The sequence below is a fragment of the Galeopterus variegatus genome, unplaced genomic scaffold (assembly GCF_000696425.1).
Source record: "Galeopterus variegatus unplaced genomic scaffold, G_variegatus-3.0.2 Scaffold8260, whole genome shotgun sequence".
Lineage (NCBI taxonomy): Eukaryota > Metazoa > Chordata > Mammalia > Dermoptera > Cynocephalidae > Galeopterus > Galeopterus variegatus.
This window is the reverse complement of record NW_007734371.1, coordinates 68,809-94,023: the sequence shown is the minus strand read 5'-3', so window position 1 is coordinate 94,023 and position 25,215 is coordinate 68,809. Positions and strand designations below refer to the sequence as shown.

General features: G+C 37.7%; 1 protein-coding gene across 8 annotated transcripts in view; it reads left to right on the top strand.

Annotated features, from left to right (window-relative positions):
• LOC103608292 (lysosomal-trafficking regulator-like) overlaps positions 1 to 22,458 on the top strand; it is a 43,485-nt gene extending 21,027 nt beyond the window's left edge. For 7 of the 8 annotated variants that reach the window (XR_552034.1, XR_552032.1, XR_552033.1 and 4 more), the window contains one exon: positions 13,428 to 13,896. Coding sequence is in view for 1 of the 8 variants with exons in the window: in XM_008592744.1 (XP_008590966.1) it covers positions 20,861 to 20,950 (90 nt within the window). In the remaining 7 variants the exon portion in view is untranslated. Of the gene's footprint in view, positions 1 to 13,427; positions 13,897 to 20,860 lie in introns of those variants that run through there. The other variant, XM_008592744.1, reaches the window with a different exon arrangement.
• Positions 22,459 to 25,215: the final 2,757 nt, after the last annotated feature.

Here is a 25,215-nt window from a genome sequence, read left to right as displayed (position 1 = left end):
AAAAAAAAAAAAAAAAAAAAAAAAAAAAAAAAAAAAGACATTTATTTTTTTTATTATTAATTTTTTTGTCCTTTTTGAGACTGGCTGCACTGCGCTCAGCCAGTGAGTGGGAACCGGGCTGTATGTGGGATCCGAACCCTCGGGCGGGAGCGCCGCCGCACTTCCCAAGCGGCGCACTATCCAGTGCGCCACCGGGCCGGCCCCCAAAAATAAATGTCTTAAAAAATTTTCTTTTGTATAAAGTTTTTGTGTATGTCTTTATTAAATATTTTAAATATACAGAAAATATAAGGAGTAATATTATCTAAGTATTATTTGATCAAATTTTTAAAACAGCACTTTGCCATCATTGCATCAATATTTTTTAATACATAAAACCTTGCAAGCACTTTTATATTCCTCCTTTATCCCATTTCTCTTCCTCCCTCCTTTCCGGTAACCACTCTCCTGATGTTAGAGTGTAGCCTTCCCACACGTTTGCACGTCTTCACTGCTTATGTGTCTGTCTATGTACAATCTCTTTCTAAAATTTATGTATCATTTCCTACAGACTCTTGTGCTACTTCTTTAACAAAATTATATTCTTCAGACTCATGTTGTTCTATGTCTAATGCATTTTAATTGTGCTATAGGATTCTATTTTGTGAATATACCATCATTAATTTATCCATTATCATACTAGTGGATATGGAGTTACCTCCAACTTTTTTTCTTCCAAACAATGCAGTAATGAGTAGTGGAGATGGAGTTACCTCCAACTTTTTTTCTTCCAAACAATGCAGTAATGAGTAGGCTTATTGGTATCTCCTTGTGGAGATGGAGTTACCTCCAACTTTTTTTCTTCCAAACAATGCAGTAATGAGTAGGCTTATTGGTATCTCCTTGTGGAGATGGAGTTACCTCCAACTTTTTTTCTTCCAAACAATGCAGTAATGAGTAGGCTTATTGGTATCTCCTTGTGGAGATGGAGTTACCTCCAACTTTTTTTCTTCCAAACAATGCAGTAATGAGTAGGCTTATTGGTATCTCCTTGTGGAGATGGAGTTACCTCCAACTTTTTTTCTTCCAAACAATGCAGTAATGAGTAGGCTTATTGGTATCTCCTTGTGGAGATGGAGTTACCTCCAACTTTTTTTCTTCCAAACAATGCAGTAATGAGTAGGCTTATTGGTATCTCCTTGTGGAGATGGAGTTACCTCCAACTTTTTTTCTTCCAAACAATGCAGTAATGAGTAGGCTTATTGGTATCTCCTTGTGGAGATGGAGTTACCTCCAACTTTTTTTCTTCCAAACAATGCAGTAATGAGTAGGCTTATTGGTATCTCCTTGTGGAGATGGAGTTACCTCCAACTTTTTTTCTTCCAAACAATGCAGTAATGAGTAGGCTTATTGGTATCTCCTTGTGGAGATGGAGTTACCTCCAACTTTTTTTCTTCCAAACAATGCAGTAATGAGTAGGCTTATTGGTATCTCCTTGTGGAGATGGAGTTACCTCCAACTTTTTTTCTTCCAAACAATGCAGTAATGAGTAGGCTTATTGGTATCTCCTTCCTAGACTCAGCCAGCTGAACAAATCCTTTAGCCCATCAAGGTCTATCTTTAAAAATCAAGTGGCTCTCTCCTTAACGTTTCTGTATTGACTTAACCTGAGGTATTAATCCAGTTTTAATGGAAGGTATTAGCAATTGCAGATTCCACCTTGGCCTGCGGGGGTGAAATTTTGGGCAGTTCTGTCACTCATAACAATGCTGATCAGTGACTAAGACTGACCAGAGTGTTTTCCAGGGATGAGATGGTGTCACTGATTATTTCAACTAATGTCAGGGGCAGATTTTGCACTACCTTTTCTAATTGGATAACTCTCATTGTAGAAATAACTGTCCTCCGGCTGCAATAAATAATATGTCACTAATCTCTCCAAGAAGCTCCTCTGAGTGACCAACAGTAACTTCACAGCCTTCTAAGGGCTATGTGATCTACTGGTGTTGTTTCTTTAAACACTTGATGATCCCTTATGACCACCCCTATGTTCTTGACTATACCATTTCCATTTGACAAATAAGGATTCTCACATCGTTAGTTATGAGTCTGACTTGGTCCATCCTCAAATGAGAATATCAGTTTGTAGAGTCACAAGATCTATATGAGTCAGGGCTTTGGTTTTGACAAGAGGCCAGTAGTAAGCTAAAAGTTGCTTTTCAAATAGTACCTGTTTTGAGTCAATGAACAGGGGATGTTTCTGAGTGGAGGCTGACTCCTTTTCCAGATGCTCCCGTCCAAAAAATGATCAGTCATTGAGATTTATAGCTCAAAAGAGTCATTAAATTTGTGACACCTCAAACTAGAACGTATGCCACAGCTCGCTGATCAGCTTCAATGTAGGTTTGTGGATGATACTCACTATGGTTTAGCTGATATAAAAGACCATGTATATAAAATACCCAAGTCAGGCATTTACTGTCTAATACCCAGAGTCCAATGTGATGCTAAGCTGACTTTTCGTTGGAGAGATGGTAGACAACAGTTTTTCTTTGGCTGTCAGAGGGATTGAGCATTGTGAATTTGTCTACAAAGTGCCCCCAAAACTTAGTGAGCATTCTTCTGGATTTTGTTGGGCTGTTTCAGTTACCCTTCTCGGTTAAAGATGTGATAATATCAAAGTCAGAGCCATTGAGTCTGAAGCTTCTGACCCTCCAGTCAATTAAATTTCATCTATCAGTGAAGGGTTTGGGCATCAGAGGGTAGTGGTACTCTCACTAAATCTTGACCCATCCCCTTGTAGCAAATGGCAGGGGAGGTTAGGCTCCCCAGAAAATACTGCAAGTGTACATTTGTGGCCTTATGGCATGAATGATAATTGGTCTTTGCCCTTGGGTGACAATGGGATACAAAAGAAGGCTTTGGCAATGTAAAAGACAGCATATGTAGTGCAATGAGTCTGTGAAGTAGATTTGATTACATAACAATTTCTGGAACAGCCAGGACTGTAGGAGCAACAACTGAATTCAGTAGTGGTTAATCCACTGTAAATCTCTAGCTCCTGATAACCTTTTTCAATGACCATAGTGTCTGTTGAACTGAGATATCACATCTCTTACTACCTCTGCTGCCCTTAAGTCCCTACTTAAAGCCAGGACTTTCCTTTCTCCTCCTGGGATTCTACGCTGTTTCTGTTAAATCTTTCAAAAGGAGACAGGGAGACACTTAAGGTAGAAATTTATGTGTTCCACTATCACTGCTGGAGTTTAGGAGTGTACATGGTACAAGCTTGTAAGGTATAAATACCAATTATACATTTAGAAATTAAAGTGGTAGCATCAGTATATTGAAGGCACAATACAAGTACATTGAAATTGTCGAACGTTCTACCCACAAAGTCACTTGACCTTTTTTTGAAGGGCAGTGAGGGTCCAAATTTTACTCATTGCCTCATCTGTGGTTATACACAGAAATTTGTCTGTCTTAGGAAGATGTTTCTACAAGGATCACAGCACAGCTAGCCACCTTATAACAGTCAGGAACCACTGCAAAAAACTCTGAAGTCTTTTATTATTGTCTTAGAATGGATCCAAGGTTAGCATGATGGGCTGCAAGAAGAGCCATGCCCTCAGACAGCCCAGCTATTGCCATGTCATTTAAACAAGGAATTATGTACTCCACTTCTTCATCTCCAAAGCAAATCAGCTGAAGTTCTGATGATTCACCTGGTCTCTGTCCATAGTGGTTATAAATTTCCTTATTCCACTCTCAGTGTAGTTGCAGATCTCCATAACTGTTGTTTGAAAGTAGAAGGAATCTTCTGTATAACCAGGATGAAACTTCGTAAAAGATGTCACAGTGGGGCAGATCTGAGGCTAATGGCCAGTTTGGTAATAAAGTGTCCTTGCCTAGGGGAGAGTTAACAAGAACCATGGCACCTTCTGTGGAGCTGCCCTGAAACCTACTTCAGCACGCACCTACAGAAAGCCATTTCTCTGTCAGCATCCCATCTTTGTTGCCAGAAGTGCTAAGGTCTATGAAGGGTTTGAATTTCACCATATTTACAAGCTAAGAAGTTAACCTACTTTAGATGCGTGGTTGCTGGAAGAATACACAAAACTCCTTGGTCAGAGATGAAAGTTTATGATTTATAGCAATAGCAGCAGCTATTTTGTGTGTGTCTGTGTACGTGCATGTTTTTCTGCCAGTTTTCTGAACCCCAGTTTTCACAGGGTGATGTGAAGAAAGGTCAGGTGACATCTGCACATAAAGTGAGTTGTATTACACAAAAGGAACCCTGAGCTTAGGGAACCTGAATCTTATATAACAGGGAGTAATTATGCCTGTCGTGTCTTTTACACTTGATAGGAAGCATGTCTCCTCTTAGCCCCAGAAGGGGACACTATCTTTGTCTTCCAAAATTGTAAGCAAATTTGCCCTCTGCTCTGAAGAGTTACTATCTCCATTATCCAAGGCTCTTCACTATTCAAACATCCTTGAAAAGATACAATGAGCAGTCAGTGCTCCTGCTTGCAGGATATAAAGATGAAACCCAAGGAGAATTTTCACCAAATAAATATATTAGCAGTTATAAATACATATAAATAAAGATTGTCAGTTTGAGAGAAAAGTTCAAAATATGTTACCAACAAGAGGAACTCCTTAAATATGGGGACATGCAAAGATTTAAAGTAAAAGGATGAAAAAAGGATGCAAACACTAACCAAAAGCAAAGCTGGTGTAACTAGTAATTTTAAAGATTGTATTCTTTAAAGCAAGGGGCATTACTTGTTATAAAGAGAAATCATTTATAATGACAGAGGAGTTGACCAGTGATGTATATCATACAATTATATGGGAGCCTTTAAAAATTTCCTGGAAAAATGGAATTAAAAGATAAAAATAAAAAATGCAAACTTTATTTCTCAACATAAGCTCCATCAAGTTCAAGACACTTTTGTAGGGATGTAGTTCTTTAGTCCATCCCTAAAGAACTGAGGGTCCTGGGAATTTAACTACATCAATGCAGTCTTTTTTACATTATTGATTGAAGAAAAATGGGTGTCCTTTAAAGATTTGTTTCAAATTAGGAAACAAAAAGAAGTCAGAAGGAGCCAAATCAGTACTATAAGATGGGTGCCTAATGATTTCCCATTGAAGCTCTCACAAAATTGCCCTTGTTTGATGAGAGGAACGAGCAGGAGACGTTTCATGGTGTAAAAGAACTCTCTGGTGATGCTTTCCTGGGCAATTTTTTCTCTCTCTCTTTTTCTCCTAAAGCTTTGACTAACTTTCTCAAAACACTCTTGTAATAAGCAGATGCTATCATTCCTTGGCACTGTAGAAGATCAATAAGTAAAATGCCTTGAGCATCCCCCAAAGACTGTTGTCATGACCTTTGTTCTTAAATAGTTCATTTTTGCTTTGATTGGACCACTTCTACCTCTGGGTAACCATAGCTTTGATTGTGTCTTGTGTTCAGGATCTTACTGGTAAAGCCATATTTCATCTCATATTAAATTCTTCAAAGAAATGCTTTGGGATCTTGATCCCACTTGTTTCAGATTTCATTTGAAAGCTGCTCTTGTCTGCAGCTGATCTGGGTACAACAGTTTGGGTACCCAGTGAGCAGGAAGTTTGCTCAAGTATAATTTTTCAGCCAGAATTGTGTAAGCCGAGTCAATCAAGATGTTTATAGTATTGGTTCAAACTAGATCCTGTTTAGAAATGTCATAACGATACTTAAAAATGATAATGTATCATAAGCAAGTATGATTAAGTCCAGGAATACAATGCCGATTTAGTACTAGAAAATCAATTGATAATTAGATTTCACCTCATGAATAGGAAAAAGAAGAAAAATCGTGATCATGTTAATGAGAAAAAATTGGGAACAATATCTAAATCTATTTCTAATTTTAAAAAGTAAAAATTCTTAACAAATAGTAATAGAAAAGAACTCGAATTTGATGGTAAGCAAAAAAATTATAATAGTAAAACCACAGCAAACAACATACTTAATGATGAAATATTGAACACTTCCTGCCATGAAATTTGGTTCATGACTGTGATGTGCAATATTACCATTTCTATTAAACATTGCACTGGAAGTACTAGTCAGTACAATAAGGCAAGAAAAAGAAATAGAAGTTATTAGTATTGGAAAAAAGAAATAAAACTCTTATTAGAAATTGAAGACATGATTAAGTTTTAAAAAATCTGATAGAATCTACAGAAAAAGGATAATCAAACAATTTTAAAAGGTTTCTAGGAAAAAAGTCAATATGCAAATGTCATTTGTATTTTCTACAACAAAAAAATGAAAAACATAATTTTAAAAATACCATTATACTTATGCAGAAATGCAAATAATTAAGAATATATCTACTAGAAGACATGGAAGATGTCTGAGGAGTTAAAAAATTTATGAAAGAAAGTTTAAAAGACTTTAATGCATGGGAGATATATTGCAGTTATTGATCAAAAGACAATATTTTAAGATATCATCTCTTTTTAAATTGATTCAGTATAATCTGAATCAAAACCTTGGTATATTTTTTTAATAGTAGTTTTTGTTGTTTGATTGAAATTGAAAAAAATTGATACTGTTTGTATGGAAATGTATGTCCCAAAATAGTTGTGCCAATTTTAGAGAAGACCAAATTTGTAGGGCTTATATACTGGATATCGAGACTTATTTCAGTTACTATTGCTATAAAGTATTACTATAAAACTTAGTGTTTTGTTTTTTTTTAAGTTGTGTTATTTATTTAATTACAAATCTAAAATTTGGGTAAAACCTAGTAGGGCCAGCTTCTTTCTCTTATATGTGGCCCAAGCAAGGGAGGTTTAACTGGGTTTTGGAAGATCTTTTCTCAAGATGACTCACTCTCATTGCTGGGAAATTGTGCTAGTTGTTGGCTAGAGACAGGACTATGGGCCCGAGTTCTCTCTACATGGACCTCTTCATAGGCTACTTTTTCCCATCATGGTGGCTTGAGGAGCCCAGAAAGCAAAAGTATATGCCATTTTTATAATCTAGCCTTGAGTTATTTTTATAATCTAACCTTACAGAGTTTCACTGCCAAAGGCCTGGCTACATTCAAGAAGGAAGAACACAGACCTACTCACTCAGTGTAATGAGTACCACGGTCACATACCTATGAAAAGAGATAATGTTTTAGCCATCTTTGGAAAATGCAGTTTGCCAGAATATCTATTATAAAGCTATAGTAAGATAGTGTGATTGGTACAAAGATAAGCAAATATCAATGGCACAGAGTAGAGGGCTCCATAGTTAAGGTCACCTGGTTGGAGGCAAAGGTAACATTGCAGTACAGTGATACTGGGTCAATTAGTTCTCCTTATTTAAAAAGGTAGAGTTTTACTTCTACCTCACTACATATACAAACACCAATTCTAAATGGATTGTAGATACAAATGTGAATGGTAAAACAATAAAACTTTTTAAAATATGGCACAGGAAAATATCTTCATGGCCTTGGACAGGACAGAGATTTCTTAAACAAGACACAAATCACATAACCATAAAGAGAAAAAATAAGTGGTATTACATTAAAATAAAAATCTCTTGTAGATCAAATAGCATGTGTGAAAATGCAAACAGTACAATCTCAGATATAGAAATATTCTACAAAGGACTTGTAGACAGAATATGTAAAAATATCTGACAGTAATGAAAAGGCAGATAATTCAGTTTAAAAAATGGACAAAAAGCTTGAACAGGCACTCTACAAAACATGATAGAAATTGACCATTATTCTTATGAAGACGTGCTCACCTTCGTTAGTTTTCAGAGGAAAGCACATTAAAACCATAGTGCGATGCTGCTGCCTATTCCCCAGAATGGCTAAAATGACAAGGAGAGATACATGTTGGCATGGGTGTGCAGCAGTGGGCATTTCATCCACTGCTGGCAAGAGCATAGATTAGTTTAACCATTTTGCAAATCTTTTGGGCAGTACCACAAGATCTGAACATATACATATCCCCTTACCAAGAAATCTCACTCCTAGTTGTATACCCAACATAAATTCTGCTCTGAAGACTACTCAGCATAGATGCAGGTGTTTACAAAAAGACGTGTACATGAGTTTTGATAGTAATTAGCACAGTTCACAACAACATAGTGAATAAATAAGTTGGCATATATGCATTGCTAGAATATTCAGCAATGAGAAGGCACAATCTAAGTTTTGTTACTTAAAAAAAAATAGGTGAATTTTTCAAACATCATGTTGAACCAAAGAAGCCACAATGTATTAGGCATACTTAATGATCTATTTTAAACATAAAATCCTAAGTTCATGAAAAAAAACCCTAGATTTCTGTTAATTTTTTTTTTGACCTGGGTGGTGGTTATATAGGGATGTTCGCTTTGAAAATTCATCAGCATGTACAGTTATGATACATGTACTTTTATGTACACTATTAAAATATTTACATTAAAAGTTGATTGGAAGTTCTGTGCATTGTTGGATTTTCAACTCTGTTGTCTTGTATTTAAGGTATTCTTTCAAGGACTCAACTATGTAATTGTTGAACCCCCAGTGTTCAGTATTTTCTACTTTTTTCTCTTGAGACAGTTTTCTCAGTCACAATTCCTACAGTCTTCTGCCTGGGGCAGTAACCCCGACAGCCAATATTTTCTTAGCTGAGATGGATAAGAAGTGTCAGGCTCTCAGTTTTCTGTTCAAAGATATGCATGGTTTTATCAAATGTACAGTTGTCTGGTTCAAACTCCAAATAAACCTAAGGTCTTCTGCTGAGGGGTAGAGGGGCAGTCATATGGCAAATGGGTGGAGATGAGAAATGAAGATCAAACATTTTGTGTAGACTGCCATCCAATCTTCTTATTTTTAACTCTACCTCACCCTTGCCTTCATTGATATCTAGTGCCCCTAATGTCTGAGATTTTAGGATAAAATGTGGTTTGCTTCTTCCTGACTTCCTTACTTGCAGCTTATTGCTCACCCCTCTGAAGTCTCCTTATTCAGTTCCAATTCACAAAATTTTCTTGGGAAATATTGCCCCAACTCTATTTGTCCTTTTTTGCTTTCTAACAAATTATTTTGTTTATGAATGTCTACCTTTTATACACACTCATGTGTTTACTCTGTGTCCAGATGATGTTCAAGCACTTAAATATTAACTCATTTAATTCTCCTAACAACTTTATGATGGAGGTATCATTAGTTAAAGATTTTCTTTAGTAGCATACTACACATTTAGATATAATTATTATAATTATTTTAATTATTATTCAATTCTAAGCATCTTTAATTCTCATAATCATAGTATTCTTTAAGCCATGAATTCAGAAGAGATTTGGGGTTTCTAAAATATATGCTTTTTTTTCTCTTTTAAAATAAGTGATCTTTCAAATCCGTTAATACTTTCCATATCTGTAATAGTGTTGTAAGATAAGTTTCTATTCCTGAGAAAGGTGAATTAAAATACTCTGTTTATGGATTTTAAAATTTCTCCTTGAAATCTGGAAAGTTTTTATATGATTTGTTTTATACACTCTCACTAGGCATAATTTATGATATAAATATTGTGGTTCATATTTTTTCACTATTTTATTTTCAATCTTTCCTTTTAAAAAATATCCAACTTGATTTTTAAAAAAAATAGTTGAGCTTTGTTCATTTACCATTATTGGAAATTCTGATATATTTAAATAATATTTAACTTCTTATTTGTATTTTTTTGTTTACTACACTTTACACTTTTATTTTGTTTCTGTTCCTCTCCCTGCCCTCCCACCGTCCTGTCTTTTCTTAAGGTACTAATTTTTTGTTCATTCTTTCCCCCTTGGTTGATTTAAGAGATTTTAACTACTCTAACTCCTCAGGATTGTATATGTGTGTATGTGTATGTGTTTGGTCTAGTTTATTAATTTTATATCTTTTGAAACACTAGCTCTCTATATAATTATCATTCTTTTGCACATAATATGTTCTCTAGTAGCTTTTTACAATTTTTGCTTTACTTTTGTTATTATGCAATTTTCCTACTTTGTTTCCTTATTTGTAAAGATGAATTTTTAAAAATACTTCTCAGTAGTTGCAGTGTATTTTTATTTCCAGGACTAATATTTCTTAAATTGTGTAAATTTCTTATCAACTATAATTTTTCAAATATTTATTTTCTGCTATTCCTTCCATTATATTTTACTCAACTGTTATAAAACTTTTTGTGGATCCTGTTGTTCTATTCTCATTATATTTTGATTATTTTTTTTTTTTTTTTGTCCTTTTTGAGACCGGCTGCACTGCGCTCAGCCAGTGAGTGCTGTGAGCGCACCGGTCATCCCTATATAGGATCCAAACCCACGGCGGGAGCACTGCTGCGCTCCCAGCACCACACTCTCCCAAGTGCGCCACAGGCTCGGCCCATATTTTGATTTTTTAAAAACAACTTTTTAAAAAAACAGTTTTAGATTTACAGAAATATTTTGAGCAGAGTACAGAGAGTTCCCAGATGCTGCACACTCAGTTTCCCCTCTTATTAACATCTTATGTTAATACGGTAGATTTTTTGCAATAAGTGAACCAATATTAATACATTATTACTAACTAAAGTCAATAGTTAATTCAGATTTTCTCATTTTTACCTAATGTCTTTTTCTGTACCAGGAACTTATTCGAATATTCAGGATACCACATTATATTTAACTGTCATGTCTCCTTAGGCTGCTATTGGCTATGACATTTTCTCAGTTTTTCCTTTTTTTGTGTGTGACCTTACAGTTTTGATGACTACTGCTCAGGTATTTTGTAGGATGTTTCTCTGTCGGAAAATATCTGATGTTTTTATCATGATTAGACTGGGGTTATGGGTATTGGAAGAAAGATCAGATAAGTAAAGTGCCATTTTCATCACATCACATCAAAAGGGACACACTACTACATGACTGACTATTTTTCAATTTGACCTTGATCACCTGGGTGAGGTAGTGTTCACCAGGTGTTTTCACTGTACTCATTGTCTTTTAACTGCTTATTTTAATAATTCTTCTTTTACTCTTTTTTATATTACATACTGTGTGAATAACACAATGCCAATTCATTAATTTACTTTCAACTGCCTTGAGTCTAAAGATTATTCTGAGATTTGAGTTTTTTGTTTGTTTGTTTGTTTGTTTGTTTTTTGTCTTTTTCCATGTCTGGCAATGGATCGCAACCCTCAGTGTCGCCCCCGTACCGGACCGGGACCGGCAACGGGATCGCAACCCTCGGTGTTGCTCCCGCGCCTCGCTCAGCCAGTGAGCGGGAACCGGTCCGTATGTGGGATCCAAACCCTCGGGCGGGAGCGCCGCCGCGCTTCCCAAGCGGCGCACTATCCAGTGCGCCACCGGGCCGGCCCTGAGATTTGAGTTTTTATCTCAACCATTATATTTTTAATATCCAGATCTTCTTTCATTGTTGGTTTTTTTTGTTTGTTTGTTGTCCTTTTTGAGACCGGCCGCACCACGCTCAGCCAGTGAGCGCTGTGGGTGCACCAGTCATCCCTATATAGGATCTGAACCCGCGGGCTGGAGCGCTGCTGCGCTCCTGCGCTCCCAGCGCCGCACCCTCCTGGGTGCACCACGGGCTCAGCCCTTTCATTGTTTTTTTAATCTGCATGTATCAGTTCTTTTTAAATTTTTTCTTCTTCATTTGTGGCACATTTCATTTTTATGTCATTTATCTTTTTGAGCATTCTAAAATTGCTTCTTTTCAAGTCTTTGTCAGGTGCTTATATTATATAAATTTAATCTGATATCAATGGGATTTTGTTTTTGTTTTAGTCTTATATTTCCCTTACTATATTCTTATTTAAGTCTACCATTGCTATTTATTTGGAACAGAGGTGATTGCAACAATGTATGAATTTACTGTGCTAGCTCCATCTGATTACTTTCTACCTACATTTCTTCTTTTCCTCTGTATTAGTTTCTCTTATAACAGAAATACCTACAACTGGGTTATTTGTAAAGAAACCATATTTATTATTCACAGTTTCAGAGGCTGGGAGGTCCAAAATCTAGGGAACATATCTAGTGAGGGCTTTGGTGGTGGTGACAGCAATGCAGGATCTCCCATAGCAGATGGTGGAGCTAGAGAGGAAGAGAGCATCTCATGTACTCTCCTTTTAAAGCCATCAGACCATGCCCATAACCAACATAAACCATCAATAGATTAATCCACTCACAGTGGTCCTCACAATCTGATCACCTCTTAAAGGCCCCACCTTTCAATTACCATACCAGGATTTCCCACCCTCTTAACATTGTCACAGTGGGGATTAAGTCTCAGTTAGCTCTGGGGGGACATCCAATCCACAGCATCCTTCTCATCCTTTTTCTCCTCCTTTCTCTTCTTCTTGTGCTTGTCACTTTGTCATCCCTCATGCTTGAATAGAAAATCACATCTTTTTTTTCAAATGTAAAACAGTTATTTACTATATGCCAGATACTATGTGAAACTTGTAACATGAATTATCCCAACTAATCCTCATGACAATCCCACAAGCCAGGTATCATTATTTCCCCTGTTTAACGAGTAAGGAAATGGTGCCTATGGTCATACATCTGGTAAGTAAAGGAGTCAGCATTCGAGCACAGGTAGATGGACTCAGAAGAGCCCTGGCGTTTACCACACAGTACCTACTGCATGTAACAGGACATCCAAGTTTTCACCTTAGAAATAAGTGATTAGAAGATAGCAATGAGTGGAAAATACCAACCAGTAAACTGGGTTAATGGCTCAAATGCTTTAGGGATGTGGGGTGGAGGCAAAATTCTGCCTGTATTGGAACCTGGAAAAAGCCAACAGCCAGACATCTGAAAATGATGTTTTTGTCTTCAGAAAGGAAGTAACACTGACAGAAGTGTAGAGCATTCACAGGACAGACCTGTTCAGGGTCATTAGCTATAAAGGATCCCTAAGGATAACTAGATGACAATGACAAGTCAATCCAATAAGTGATCACTGAGAGCCTATGGGTGGGTTGGTTCAATTCTTGTTAACAAGTCTCTGTGAACTCTTGTCACTAAAATCATGCCTCTAGTGATGAATTATAAATCCAGGAAGCTAACTAATAATAGCTATCAATAAGACAGCTTCCGTCTTCTGTTTTGTGTGGATTAAGTTCCTGGTTTGTCTGAGGTGCCATTACTGTGTAGTAGCAGCACTTCACCATCACTGCCTTGGAGTCCAGTGGGCCTGTGGTATTAGCTCTACTCCCTAGATTTGAATTGCTTTTGAATCTATTGTTCAGGTTTGTTCAGATAATTATCATGACTTTAAGTTTCTCTCTGTCTCTTAAATCTATGTTTGCTATATGTTTAGAGCAGACGGAATTGCATCAATGTGTGAGTTTTCCATACTATCAGCTGATTATTTTTTAACTGTGTTTTTCTCTCCCTCCATTTTTTTTAGGACTTGTTTTAATTCCAGGAGGAGCACTTAGCCAGATTCTGGGAGGTGTCATCATTTCCCATTAGAATTGTCTTGTAAAGGCCTTAAGAAATTTATAATAGTTACATCAACTGTATCGCTTATACTGCTTTGGTTTGTAATTTTTGTATGCTGTGATCCAGTGATATATGCTGGGATCAATGAAAATTATGATGGGTAAATATAATCTTGTATAATAGATTTTTACATCAAAATCAAACAGCATATTTCTCAGTCAACTAGTAATTATTTATGCAGTAGCCTGTATATGTTTATATCATTCTTCAAATTATTGGACATGTAAAATATACATAAGGCATAGTTTCACCTTTTATTTTAAGGGCACAAATGTTATAATAATATATTGCTGTTCATGCATTCATAAAGTACTAAAGAAAAAACACATTGAAATGATTCAGAATCTAGAAGTAAAATTCTGTATTACAATGGATACTGACTGGAGATGGTATTACTTGTCTGTACAAAGTCAGTCTTACCTTGTGTCCCTGAATGAGTTTGTTTTCCTTCTAATACACATGAAAGAATGGAACTGAAGTGTATCTGAAAGTATACATGGGTAATATCTCCCTTAAGCAAGATGTGCAAAAATTCAAAGAACTGGGCAGAGATTGATATTAAAAACCAGGGAAAAAACTGGATTGGAAACTAAAGGACTGAGCTAGTAAAATAAGTAAAGAGAATCAGATTTCTACTTCCAGCTACAACCAAGTGGCTTATGGCAGACTGGTGCTCCCACTTATAACAATTAGAAAAACCGAACAAAGCTTAAAGTTCTTCAAAGGTATCAGAGAGTTGTTTGGGCAACTAGGAATTTAAAGGCCAAAGTCTTGGAGAAGAGCAAACTCCATTGGGCAAAAAGCATCTAGTAACATAACAGGAAGCCAACAAAATATTTTAATATTTTAACAAATGCATGAGCCTAAAGAAACAAAAGTTAGGATACAGAGATGCCAGAATATCAGAGAAAAGAAAAATGTAACAATAATAAAACAGTCTGTTAGGTTTGTAGTCAGTACATTTTTTGAATTATGAAACTAGGAAGGTGAAATCAAGCAGAAACTCATAAAAGGCAGAGAAAACTTTCAGCAGTATTGTGATGCTCTGTAGATAGGAGTTAGAATGTACTGGGTGGAAGAACCCTGGTGAACACTACATGATCTCAACTGTATCTATGTAAGGCTAAGACTTAGTTATGAAGATTTTCCTAAAGTACGATAGCCTAGCCAGGAGTTAATTTGGTCTCTAATTGGATCAGAGGGGTCATACAATACTCTTTCTAGTAGAGAAAAATAATCTCACCCAAAGCTGTAAAATGCCTTAGGAAAAGGCCTTGTTTTTTTTTTCTGTTGTTGTTAGCTTGTTTTTTTTTAATTACCAGGCAGACCAAGAACATGTCCTCAAACTGTGAGACAAAACAGAGCTCTAAAAGAAATGATAAAAGGATCTCTTCAGTCTGAAGAGAGATGATTTAAAAGGAAAACTTAGAACTTGAAGGATGAGAAAAGAATTAAAGAAATAAATATATGAGTAAATAGTCTAATTTTTCACCTTAAGTTTAAGATATTTATGACTGTTGAAAGCAAAAATTATAACATTTTCTGGTGTGGTTTTCAGTGAATGAAAATACAATACATGTGACAACTATAACTTAAAGGGGGAAGTAAAATCACCTATATGGTTGTAAGGTTTCTACATTTTAAGAGAAGTGGTAAAATATCACACACACTATATATATATAGATGTATATTTATATATACACACATATATATCACTGTATATTTTAATATATCCCTATATATATAAACCTATCTACTTCAATGTGATATACCAGAGATTTTATATATATATAAAATTTCTTATATATATATATAAGAAATTATCATTATTATATAATATATATAAAGAAATAGAAACCATTAAAAAACTGGAGCAGAAGAATATAATGACAGAAATGAAAAACCTAGTAGAGAATTTTAACAGCAGACTTAATCATCCAGAACAATTAGTGAATACAAAGACAGATCTTTTAAAATTACCCAGTTAGAGGAGCAAAAAGAAAAAAGACTGAAAAAGAGTAATGAAAGCCCCAGGGACATATGGGACACCATCAAATGTATGAATATATAAATTATGGGAGTACCAGATGGAGAAGAGAGAGATGGGGCAGAAAGCTTATTTAAAGAAATACTGTCTGAAACCTTCCCAAATCTTGGGAGAGTTATGTTTGTACAGTTTCAGGAATCACAAAGAACTCCAAGCAAGATCAATTCAAAAAGGATTACTCTAAGACACATTTTAATGAAATTGTCAAAATCAGAGTCAGCAAGAGAGAAGAAATTTACCGCATATAAAAGAAATTTACCACAATAAAAGAGCTTTCATAAGGCTGTCATCAGACCTCTCAATGGAAACTTGACTAGCAACAAGGGAATGGGATAACATTCAAAGTGCTAAAGGAAAAAAAAAATTCCAACCAAGGATACCACACCCTTCAAAGCTGTTCTTTGGTAATGGAGGAAAGATAAAGACATTACAAGACAAAGGAAAACTGAGGGAGTTCATCACCATGATACCAGACTTATAAGAAATGCTAAAGGAAATTCTTCTAGTTGAAATGAAAGGACAATTAGTAACAATATGAAAACATAAAAGTATAAACCTTACTGGTAAAGGCAAATAAATAGTCAAATTGAGAATAGTCTAATACTGTAAAGATGGTTGTGTAACTCTAAATCTAACAGTTAAAAGACAAATAAATATTAAAAACAACTATTACTATAAAGAATTGGTTAACAGATACACAATATAAATAGATGTACAACATCAACAGCAAAAAATGGGAAGAGAAGTGTAAGTGCAGAATCTTTGTATAGAATTGAAGTTAAGGTGCTATTAGCTTAAACCAGGATATTATGACTATAAGAAGTTTTATGTAAGCTTCATGGTAACTATAAAGAAAAAACATTTAGTAGATATACTAAAAGAAAAAGAGACAGAAAGATACAACAAATCACAAACAAATATAACAAGATTGGAAGAAAGGATCAAAAGAAGTACAAAATAGTCAAAAACTTAATAAAAATCAAAATATTACTTAACAATATGCCAAATAAAAATCAACAAAATGCCAGCAGTAAGTCCTTACCTGTCAATAATTACTCTAAATACAAATGGTTTAAATTCTCCAATTAAAAACACAGGGTAGCTAAATGGATGAAAAAAGAAAAAACAAACAAGATCCAACTCATAAACTGCCTAGACACTCACTTTAACTTTAAGGACACACATAGAGTGAGGGATGGAAAAAGGTATTCCAAGCGAATGATAAGCAAAGCAGAGCAAGGGTGGCTATACATAGACAAAATGGTGAAAAGAGACAAGGTCTTTCTATAATAATAAAGTGTTCAATTTATCAAGAGAATATAACAATTTTAAATATATATGCACCCAACATTGGAGCACCTAAATGTATAAAGCAAATATTAACACATATGAAAGGTGAGATAGATTAAAATGCAATAATAATAGGGAATTTTAATACTCCACTTTCAACAATGGATAGATCACTCATACAGAAAATAAGGAAACAGTGAACTTGAACTACACCCTAGACCAAATGGACCTAGCAAACATACAGAAAATTGGTCCAACAGCAGTAGAATACACATTCTTCTTAAGTGCACACAGAACATTCTCCAGGACAGATCATTTGTTAGGCCACAAAACAAGTCTTGACAATTTTAAGAAGAATGAAATCACATCAAGTATTTTTATAACCATAATGTAACAAAACTAGAAATCAATAACAGGAGGAACTCTGGAAAATTTACAAATACATGGAAATTAAGCAACATGTTCTTGAACAACCAAGGGTCAAAGAAGAAATTAAAGGGGAAATTAAAAAAATATCTTCAGGCAAATGAAAGTGGGAACACAGCATACCAAAACTTAGGAGCAAAAGAAGTTCTAAGAGGCAAGCTTATAGCAATAAGTGCCTATATCAAAAAAGAAGATATCAAATAAGCAACTTAACAGTACACCTCAAGGAACTAGAAAAGGAAGAACAAACAGCTCAAAGTATGTAGAAGGAAAGGAAATAAAGATCAGAGCAGAAATAGAGAATAGAAAGACAGTAGAAACTAAAATCAACAAAACTTAAGGATTGGTTCTTTGAAAAGATAAACAAAATTGACAAACCTTTAGCCAGACTAAGAAGGAAAGACAGAAGAGTCAAATGAAGTCAGAAATGAAAGAGATGTTACAACTGATACCACAGAAATGCAATGGATCATAAGTGACTATAATGAACAATTACACACCGTTCTTTGAAAAGATAAACAAAATTGACAAACCTTTAGCCAGACTAAGAAGGAAAGACAGAAGAGTCAAATGAAGTCAGAAATGAAAGAGATGTTACAACTGATATCACAGAAATGCAATGGATCATAAGTGACTATAATGAACAATTACACACCAAAAAAAACTGATAACGTAGAAGAAATGGATGAATTCTTAGATACATACAACATACCAACAAATAGAAAATCTGAACAGACCAATAAAGAGTAAGGAAACTTTGTCTTTGAGTTTTGCCAATTTGACTATAACATGTCTTGGAGAAAACCTTTTTGGGTTGAATATGTTTGGGGATCTTTGAGCTTCCTGAATCTGAAGATCTGTGTCTTTTCCTATACCTGGGAAGATTTCTGCGACTATTTTGTTGAATATGTTTTCAAAGCAATCTCCTTTTCCTCCCCTTCTGGAATACCCATGACTCGGATATTTGAGTGCTTAAGGTTGTCTGATATCTCTCTTAGATTTTCTTCAATGTTTTTAATTCTTTTTTTTTTTTTTCTTTTTTTTTTTTTTTTTTTTTTTTTGTCTGCCTGTGTTATTTCAAACAGCCCATGTTCAAGGTCAGAAGTTCTCTGTTCTGCTTCTGCAAGCCTGCTGGTTAAACTCTCTGTTGTGTTTTTTATTTGTTTGAATGATTTCTTCAGCTCAGCAAGCTCTGCTACATTCTTTTTCATGGCATTGATTTCCTTGTACATTTCTTTCAGGTCCTGTATACTTTTCCTCATTTCATCATGTTGTCTAGCTGAGTTTTCTTGTATCTCATTTAGTTTCCTTAGACTGATCACTTGAAATTCCTTGTCAGACATTTCAATGGCTTCTTGTTCTATAGGGTCCAGAGCTTGAGAGTTATTACCCTTTGGTGGTGTACTTTCTTGATTTTTCATATTTCTGGTATCTTTCCTTTGATGTTCAGTCATTGTGGCAGGGGATTTCAAAGTCCACTGGTTTGACACTATTGTCTGGCTAGGATGCTTCTGGGGCTGCCAATTTCGTATGGCTGCCTCAGTGTCTGCTCGGTTGCCCACTAGTGCCTCGGGTGCGTGGTCACCTCAGATCTTGGGCCTCTCAGGGGAGGCACCTCTCTGGTCAGCACACACTCAGCCAGGCTGGGGATGGAGTCGGGCAGTGGTAGCAAAGCCTATCTGCTGGGTTGTGCGCTGGCACTGCAGGGTGGGTAGTCTCTGAGGATCATGGGCCTCTCTGGCTAGGTGCCTCTCTGATCAGCGTTCACTCGATGGGGCTGGATATGGAATCGGGTGGCAGCGGTGAGGCCCACCTGCTGGGTCACACGCTGGAACCGCAGGGCTCCTGGTCTCCGCAGATCTTGGGCTTCTCCAGCTGGGTGCCTCTCTGATCGGCATGCACTCGGTGGGGCTGGGGATGGAGTCTGGCGGCGGCAGCGAGGCCTACCTGCTGGGTCACATGCCGGCACTACAGGGTGCGTGATCCCCACAGATCTTGCCACCTCTCTGATTGGTGCGCACTCAGCAGGGCTGGGGATGGAGTCAGGCGGTGGTGAAGAGACCTACCTGCTGAGTCGCACACTGGCACTGCAGGGTGTGCAGTCTCCGAGGATCTTTGGCCTCTCTGGCTGGGCGCCTCCCTGATCGGCGCGCACTCGGCAAGGCTGGGGATGGAGTCGGGCTGTGGCGGTGAGACCCACCCGCTGCGCCACATGCTGGTACCAAAGGGTGTGCAGTCTCCACAGATCTTGGTGCCTCTCTGATTGGCGCGCACTCAGCGGGGCTGGGGATGGAGTCTAACCATGGCTTTTACTGCCAGCCATGGTGCTGACACAAGGTTTTGGGTGTTTGGGCCTCTGACCGTGGTGCTGACCTTTGACTGGGGTGTAAGGTCTGTGTTGCTGAATCAGCCTCCCACCACTTTCTAAACTCACACCCAGCTCACGGCTCCCACCTCATACGTGTGCTGTGGCTCCCTCTGCTCATGCCTGTGGCCTTAGCTCTTTGGGTGACTCTGACTGTCCAGCCTTCTGGTGCTGATGCCCCAGGGCTGACCCACGAAGCATAGGCCAGTGTGTCTTGTTCAGGAAGAGGTCACATCCTGCTTTGTCGGAGGGATTACGTCAGTGAGACAAGGGCACATTAACTCAAGCTGATGTGGTGTGTGGGGAAACCAGTGCACTCAGTGCTGCGAAGGGGTAATCTTCCCTCCCAACACAGTCATGTGTGGCCCACACCTCTCCCACACCATGACTTTCAGGTGTATCATTTTTGTGGTGTCCCCAGGGCTGGCTTCAGGAACAGATGTGGGGGATTGAGGAGAATGAGGCAGCCCTGCCCACAGCACATCAAGGGACACTCCAGACACCTGCTGCTGCTTAGGGTTTTAGCATCAGACACTCGATTGCTTGAATCCTAAGAAACCTTTAATTTTTAAGAATTAGCATTCAAAATTGTCGTTCACCCAGGAGACCAGCACTTTAGTGGAGATGAGCTATGTCTGTTTGCGAGCAATACTGGGAAATGGCAGGTGACCCTTAGGGACCAGGTGTGTGCAGGGGTTGGTGCCAGGGAAAAGGGGGGGATCAGGGCTAGTGCCACGTTCCTTGCTGTTCCAGTGCAGTGTTCTCTGTGAGACTGTCCTAGCATCCCTGCACAAGGGCTGGAAGCTTCCTGCAGAGCCACTTCTCATGTGGACAATGGACTTCCTTGGCCATGACCTACAGCCACTTTTTTGTTGTTTGGCACTAGCCAAATGCTTCCCATGTGGATCAGCACCATCCTGCATGAACATGGCTACCTGAGCACGTGTCACTGTGTGTGCACAAAGGCATGGACATGGAATCGGGCTCTTCCTCTGGCTCCTAGAGTGGGAGGTGCAGGAGTCCTATCTGCTGCCAGGCCAGCAAGTTTGGCCACTCTGTATGGAACATGAAGAGGAGGATGTGTGGTGACAGAGTCTAGGGGGGCCCCATGCTCACACCTGTATAGTCCCCTCTGCTGTGATTGCCTCTAACCAGTAGGATATGGCGCAGGTGATGGGGGTCACTTCTGTGACTATCTTGTGTTGTATAGATGCCACCTGCATTTTACCCTGCTGGCCCTGAAGAAGCAAGCTGCCATATGGAGAGAGGGCATAGAGCTGTGGTGGCCCCTTGGAGCTGAAAGCAGCCAGAAATAAAATGGGGACCTCAGTGCTACACTCACAGGGGGATGAATTCTGCCAAGAACCTGGAGGAGCTTGGAAGTGGATCCTTCCCCAGCTGAGCCTCAGATCAGAACTCAGCCCCAACTGACACCTGACTGCAGCCTACAAGACCCTGATCAGAGGACCCAGCTGAGCTGTGCCAAGACCCCTGACCCACAGGAACTATGAGATAATACACAGGTGATGTTTTAAGCCACTAAATGATGGCAGTTTGTCACACAACAACAAAAAAGTAATGGTGGTGAAGGGAGAGACGTGGAGCATAAGATGGACTATTTTTTAAATGAGCCATTATCTAAAAGCCTTCCATGTTTCTGGCACTAGGAGGTCTCTAAGAGCAATCGGAAGCTGTTTAATTAGCACCTTTCCAGGTCTGCAAAGGTGCTCCTTATCACCAGCAGTCAGTAAGAGCCAGAGCTGGGAGAGATTCTGCCAGTGCTGCCCCTCGGGAATCCTCAGGAATCATCTGGAAGGTTTGTACTGATTTATTCTGCGTGTCGCAGAGGTGCAGATTCTTCATGTCAGATGGCAGATTTGACTTTTTAAGAAGACCAACAAGAGTCACTGTGTGCTGAGTCTGGTGTTGGCGCCAGTGACTGTCTCAGCTTTGAGATGTGGCTGTGGACGTCAAGTCTGGTTTTCTCATCTGGCCTCACACTGCGGCTCTGGAGAGGGTTTGCAAGTATGGGTGAGTGTGTTGCCCCCACCTCTCTCCCTGTGTGAAAAGCATCTGCTGTCTGGTCCATGTCCCCAGGAAGTGCTTGTCTTCCCTTTTTGATGACCTTCCATGTGAGGCTGAAGCTGGGCAGTGGTTGCAAATGCTCAGCTGGGTTGCAGAGGCCACCGTGCTCATCCTTATCATGGAATGGGGCAGGGAGGTGCTGGGGTGGTGTGGGAAGACCAGAGTTGGGGTCTGTGTCCACAGCCTCTCCTTGGGGTCTGTGTCCACAGCCTGCCCCTTGCTCTTCCAGCACCACCAACTCTGGTTATAGTGTGAGCCAAGAAATAAGCAATAGAAGAAGAAATACATGTGGCCATGGCAGAACAAATATGGGCCCTGGCAAGGCAGGTCTGCTTCCTCTTGGGCCTCTAATTATACTTGTGTTAGACCTTCTCTCTCTGCATCCTCTCTACATCTTTCCCTGTGTTCTGTTTTTCCATCTATTTGTTTCTCCATGGTTACTTAAATAGGAAATTGAGTTGTAAATGACATACAATAAACTGCATGTATTTAAAGTGCTCATTGCTAAGTTTTTATATAGGTACCCACCTGTGAAATTACCACCACAGTCAAGACAATGAACATATTTATCCACCCAAAAGTTTAATCATGCCTCCTCACTGTTCCTGCCCACTCGTCCACAATGCGTCTCAGGCAACCACTGATCTGCTTCCTGTCAGTATTGATCATTTTACATTTGCTAGAATTTTATATAAATAAAATCATATGGTATATATTACTTTATATCAGACTTTCTTCATTCAATATAATTATTTTGAGATTCATCTATGTTGTTGCATGTATCAATAGTTCATTCCTTTTTATTGCTGATTACTCCCATATATTGATATACCATAATTTTTTTATCTATTCCCTTTTGATGAACATTTAAGTCATTTCCAGTTTTTGGCTATTACAAATAAAGCTGCTGTGAACATACACTTATGAGTCTCTGCAAGGGCATATACCTTCACTTCCCTTGGGTAGATACCTAAGAGTGAAATGGCTGGAGCATATGGCAGGTGTACACTTTACTTTTTAGGAAATTCCACTTGCATTCCTGCCAGTACTGTGCATGTGCTCCAGTTCCTCCATATGCTTGTCAACACTTGGTGTGGTCAGTCTTATCAACCTTAGCTATTCTACTGGGTGGGTCCTATCACATTGTGCTTTTAATTTTCATTTCCTTAATGACTAGTGATGCTCAGCATCTTTTCATGTTGCTTATTTGTCATTTGTCAATGTTCTTTGGTAAAGTGTCTATTCAAATCGTTTGCCCATTTTTAAATATTTGGATTTTTTTTTTATTATTGAGTTTTGGATACAAGTTGTACAGTCAAAGGATGTAAGTCCTTTATTAGACATGTGATTTGGAAATATTTTCTCCCAGGATGTAACTTGTCTTTTCATTATCTTAATTGTTGTTTTTTGAAGATTTTAATTTTGATGAAGTCCAACTGATTAATTTTTTTAAATGGATTTTGGTTTCGCTTTCTCGTCTTAAGAAATTTTTGCTTAACCCAAGGTGTAAGAAGTTTTCTCATATGCTTTCTTCTAGAAGTTTTAGATTTAATATTTAGGCCTATGTTCCATTTTTGAGTTTATTTTCATATATGGTGCAAGAAAGAAGAACAGACTCTTCTTTCTCCACTAAATTGACTTTTAACCTTTGTAAAAAATCAGTTGTCCTTTTCTGTGTAGGTCTATTTCTGTATTCTCTCTACTCTATTCTTATGTGTTTTTCTATCTTGATGCCAATACCACACTGTCTTAATTACTATAGCTTTATCATAACACTTGACTCCTCCAACTTTGTTGTTCTTTTTCAAGTTGTTTTCAATATTCCAGGTCCTTTGCTTTCCATATAAAATTTAGAATCAGCTTGGCAATTTCTAAGAGAAGCCTGCTTAGATTTTGATTAAGATCATATTAACTCTATAGATCAGTTTGGAGAAGATTGGCATATTAACAATGTTGAGTCTTTCAATCAATTAACATGGTTTATCTCTATTTTTTAGGCCTTTAATTTTCTTACAAAATTAAAGAATTACAGACAATTAAACTTAACAAAAATTTAATACAAGTAAATTTAATTTGTAGTTTTCATCATGCAGTTCTCATACATCTTTTGTAAGGTTTACACTTAGCTATTTTATATTGTTTGGTATAATCTCTAACATCATTTTAGAAATATTTTAGTTTCCTATTTTTTGTTGCTGGTATACAGAAATACAATTGATTTTTAAATATTGATCTTGTGTTCTGCAAACTTGCTGGACTAGCACATTACTTCTGGTAGCTTTGTTGTAGATTCCATTACAGCATCTCTACTCATCACACCAGCCACAAATAGAGTTTTTCCTTTTATTTCTTCTTCTTGCCTTATTGGACTGGCTAGAACCTCAATACAATTTGAGTAGAAGTGGTGAGGGCAGACAATATTATCCTACTCTTGATATTTGGGTGAAAGCGTTCAGCCTTTCACTGTTAAGTATGATGTTAATACAGCTTTGTGTAGATGCCCTTTATCAGATTAAGGAGGTTCTCTTGTATTCTTAGTTTGCTGAAAGTTTTTTCCACGAATGGGTGTTTGATTTTGTCTATGTTTGTCTGCATCTATTGAGATGACCATATGGTTTGTCTTTTTAAACCTGTTACTATGGTAGATTTCACTGGTCGATTTCAAATGTTAAGTCAAGTTTGAATTTTTGGTTTAAACCACACTTGTTCCTGATGTGTTACCTTTTGTATACATCATCAGATTATACAGGCTAAAAGTGTGTTTAAAATTTTACATCTACCTGAGGGATCTTTAAAAACTTCACGGGAATATTCCTATTCTCTTTTAATTCCATTTTTCACAAACTTTTTGAAGTATTCTTGTATTTATGAGAAATATGGTCTCTAGTTTTCTTTTTCTTTTTGGTTTTTGAATCAAGATAATGCTGGTCTTATGGGATGAGGTGGGATGTATTCCCTTCCTTTCAATTTTCTAGAGAAGTTTGTGTATTTTTTTTCTCTTAAATACTTTGTAGAATTCACCAGCAAAGCCATCTCCTGAAGTGTTTTGGGTTTTGTTTTTTTGTTTGTTTGTTTGTTTTTGTCTTTTTCCGTGTCCGGCAATGGATCGCAACCCTCAGTGTTGCCCCCGCGCCTCACTCAGCCAGTGAGCGGGAACCGGTCTGCATGTGGGATCCGAACCCTCGGCGGGAGCGCCTCCGCGCTTCCCAAGCGGCGCACTAGCGCAGTGCGCCACCGGGCCGGCCCTTGTTTTGTTTTTTTGTGGAAGAGTTTTTATTTACAAATCTAATAGATATAGGGATACTTAGGTTATCTACTTCTTCCTAAGTGAGCTTTTGAAGTTTGTGTCTTTCAGGCAATTTGTCTATTTAATCTGACTTGTGAATTTATTGGCATAAAGTTGTTCACAATATTTTCTTAACTGACATCACCCCTCCCCTTCTTAATATTGGTAATTTATGTCTTATCTCATTTTTTCCC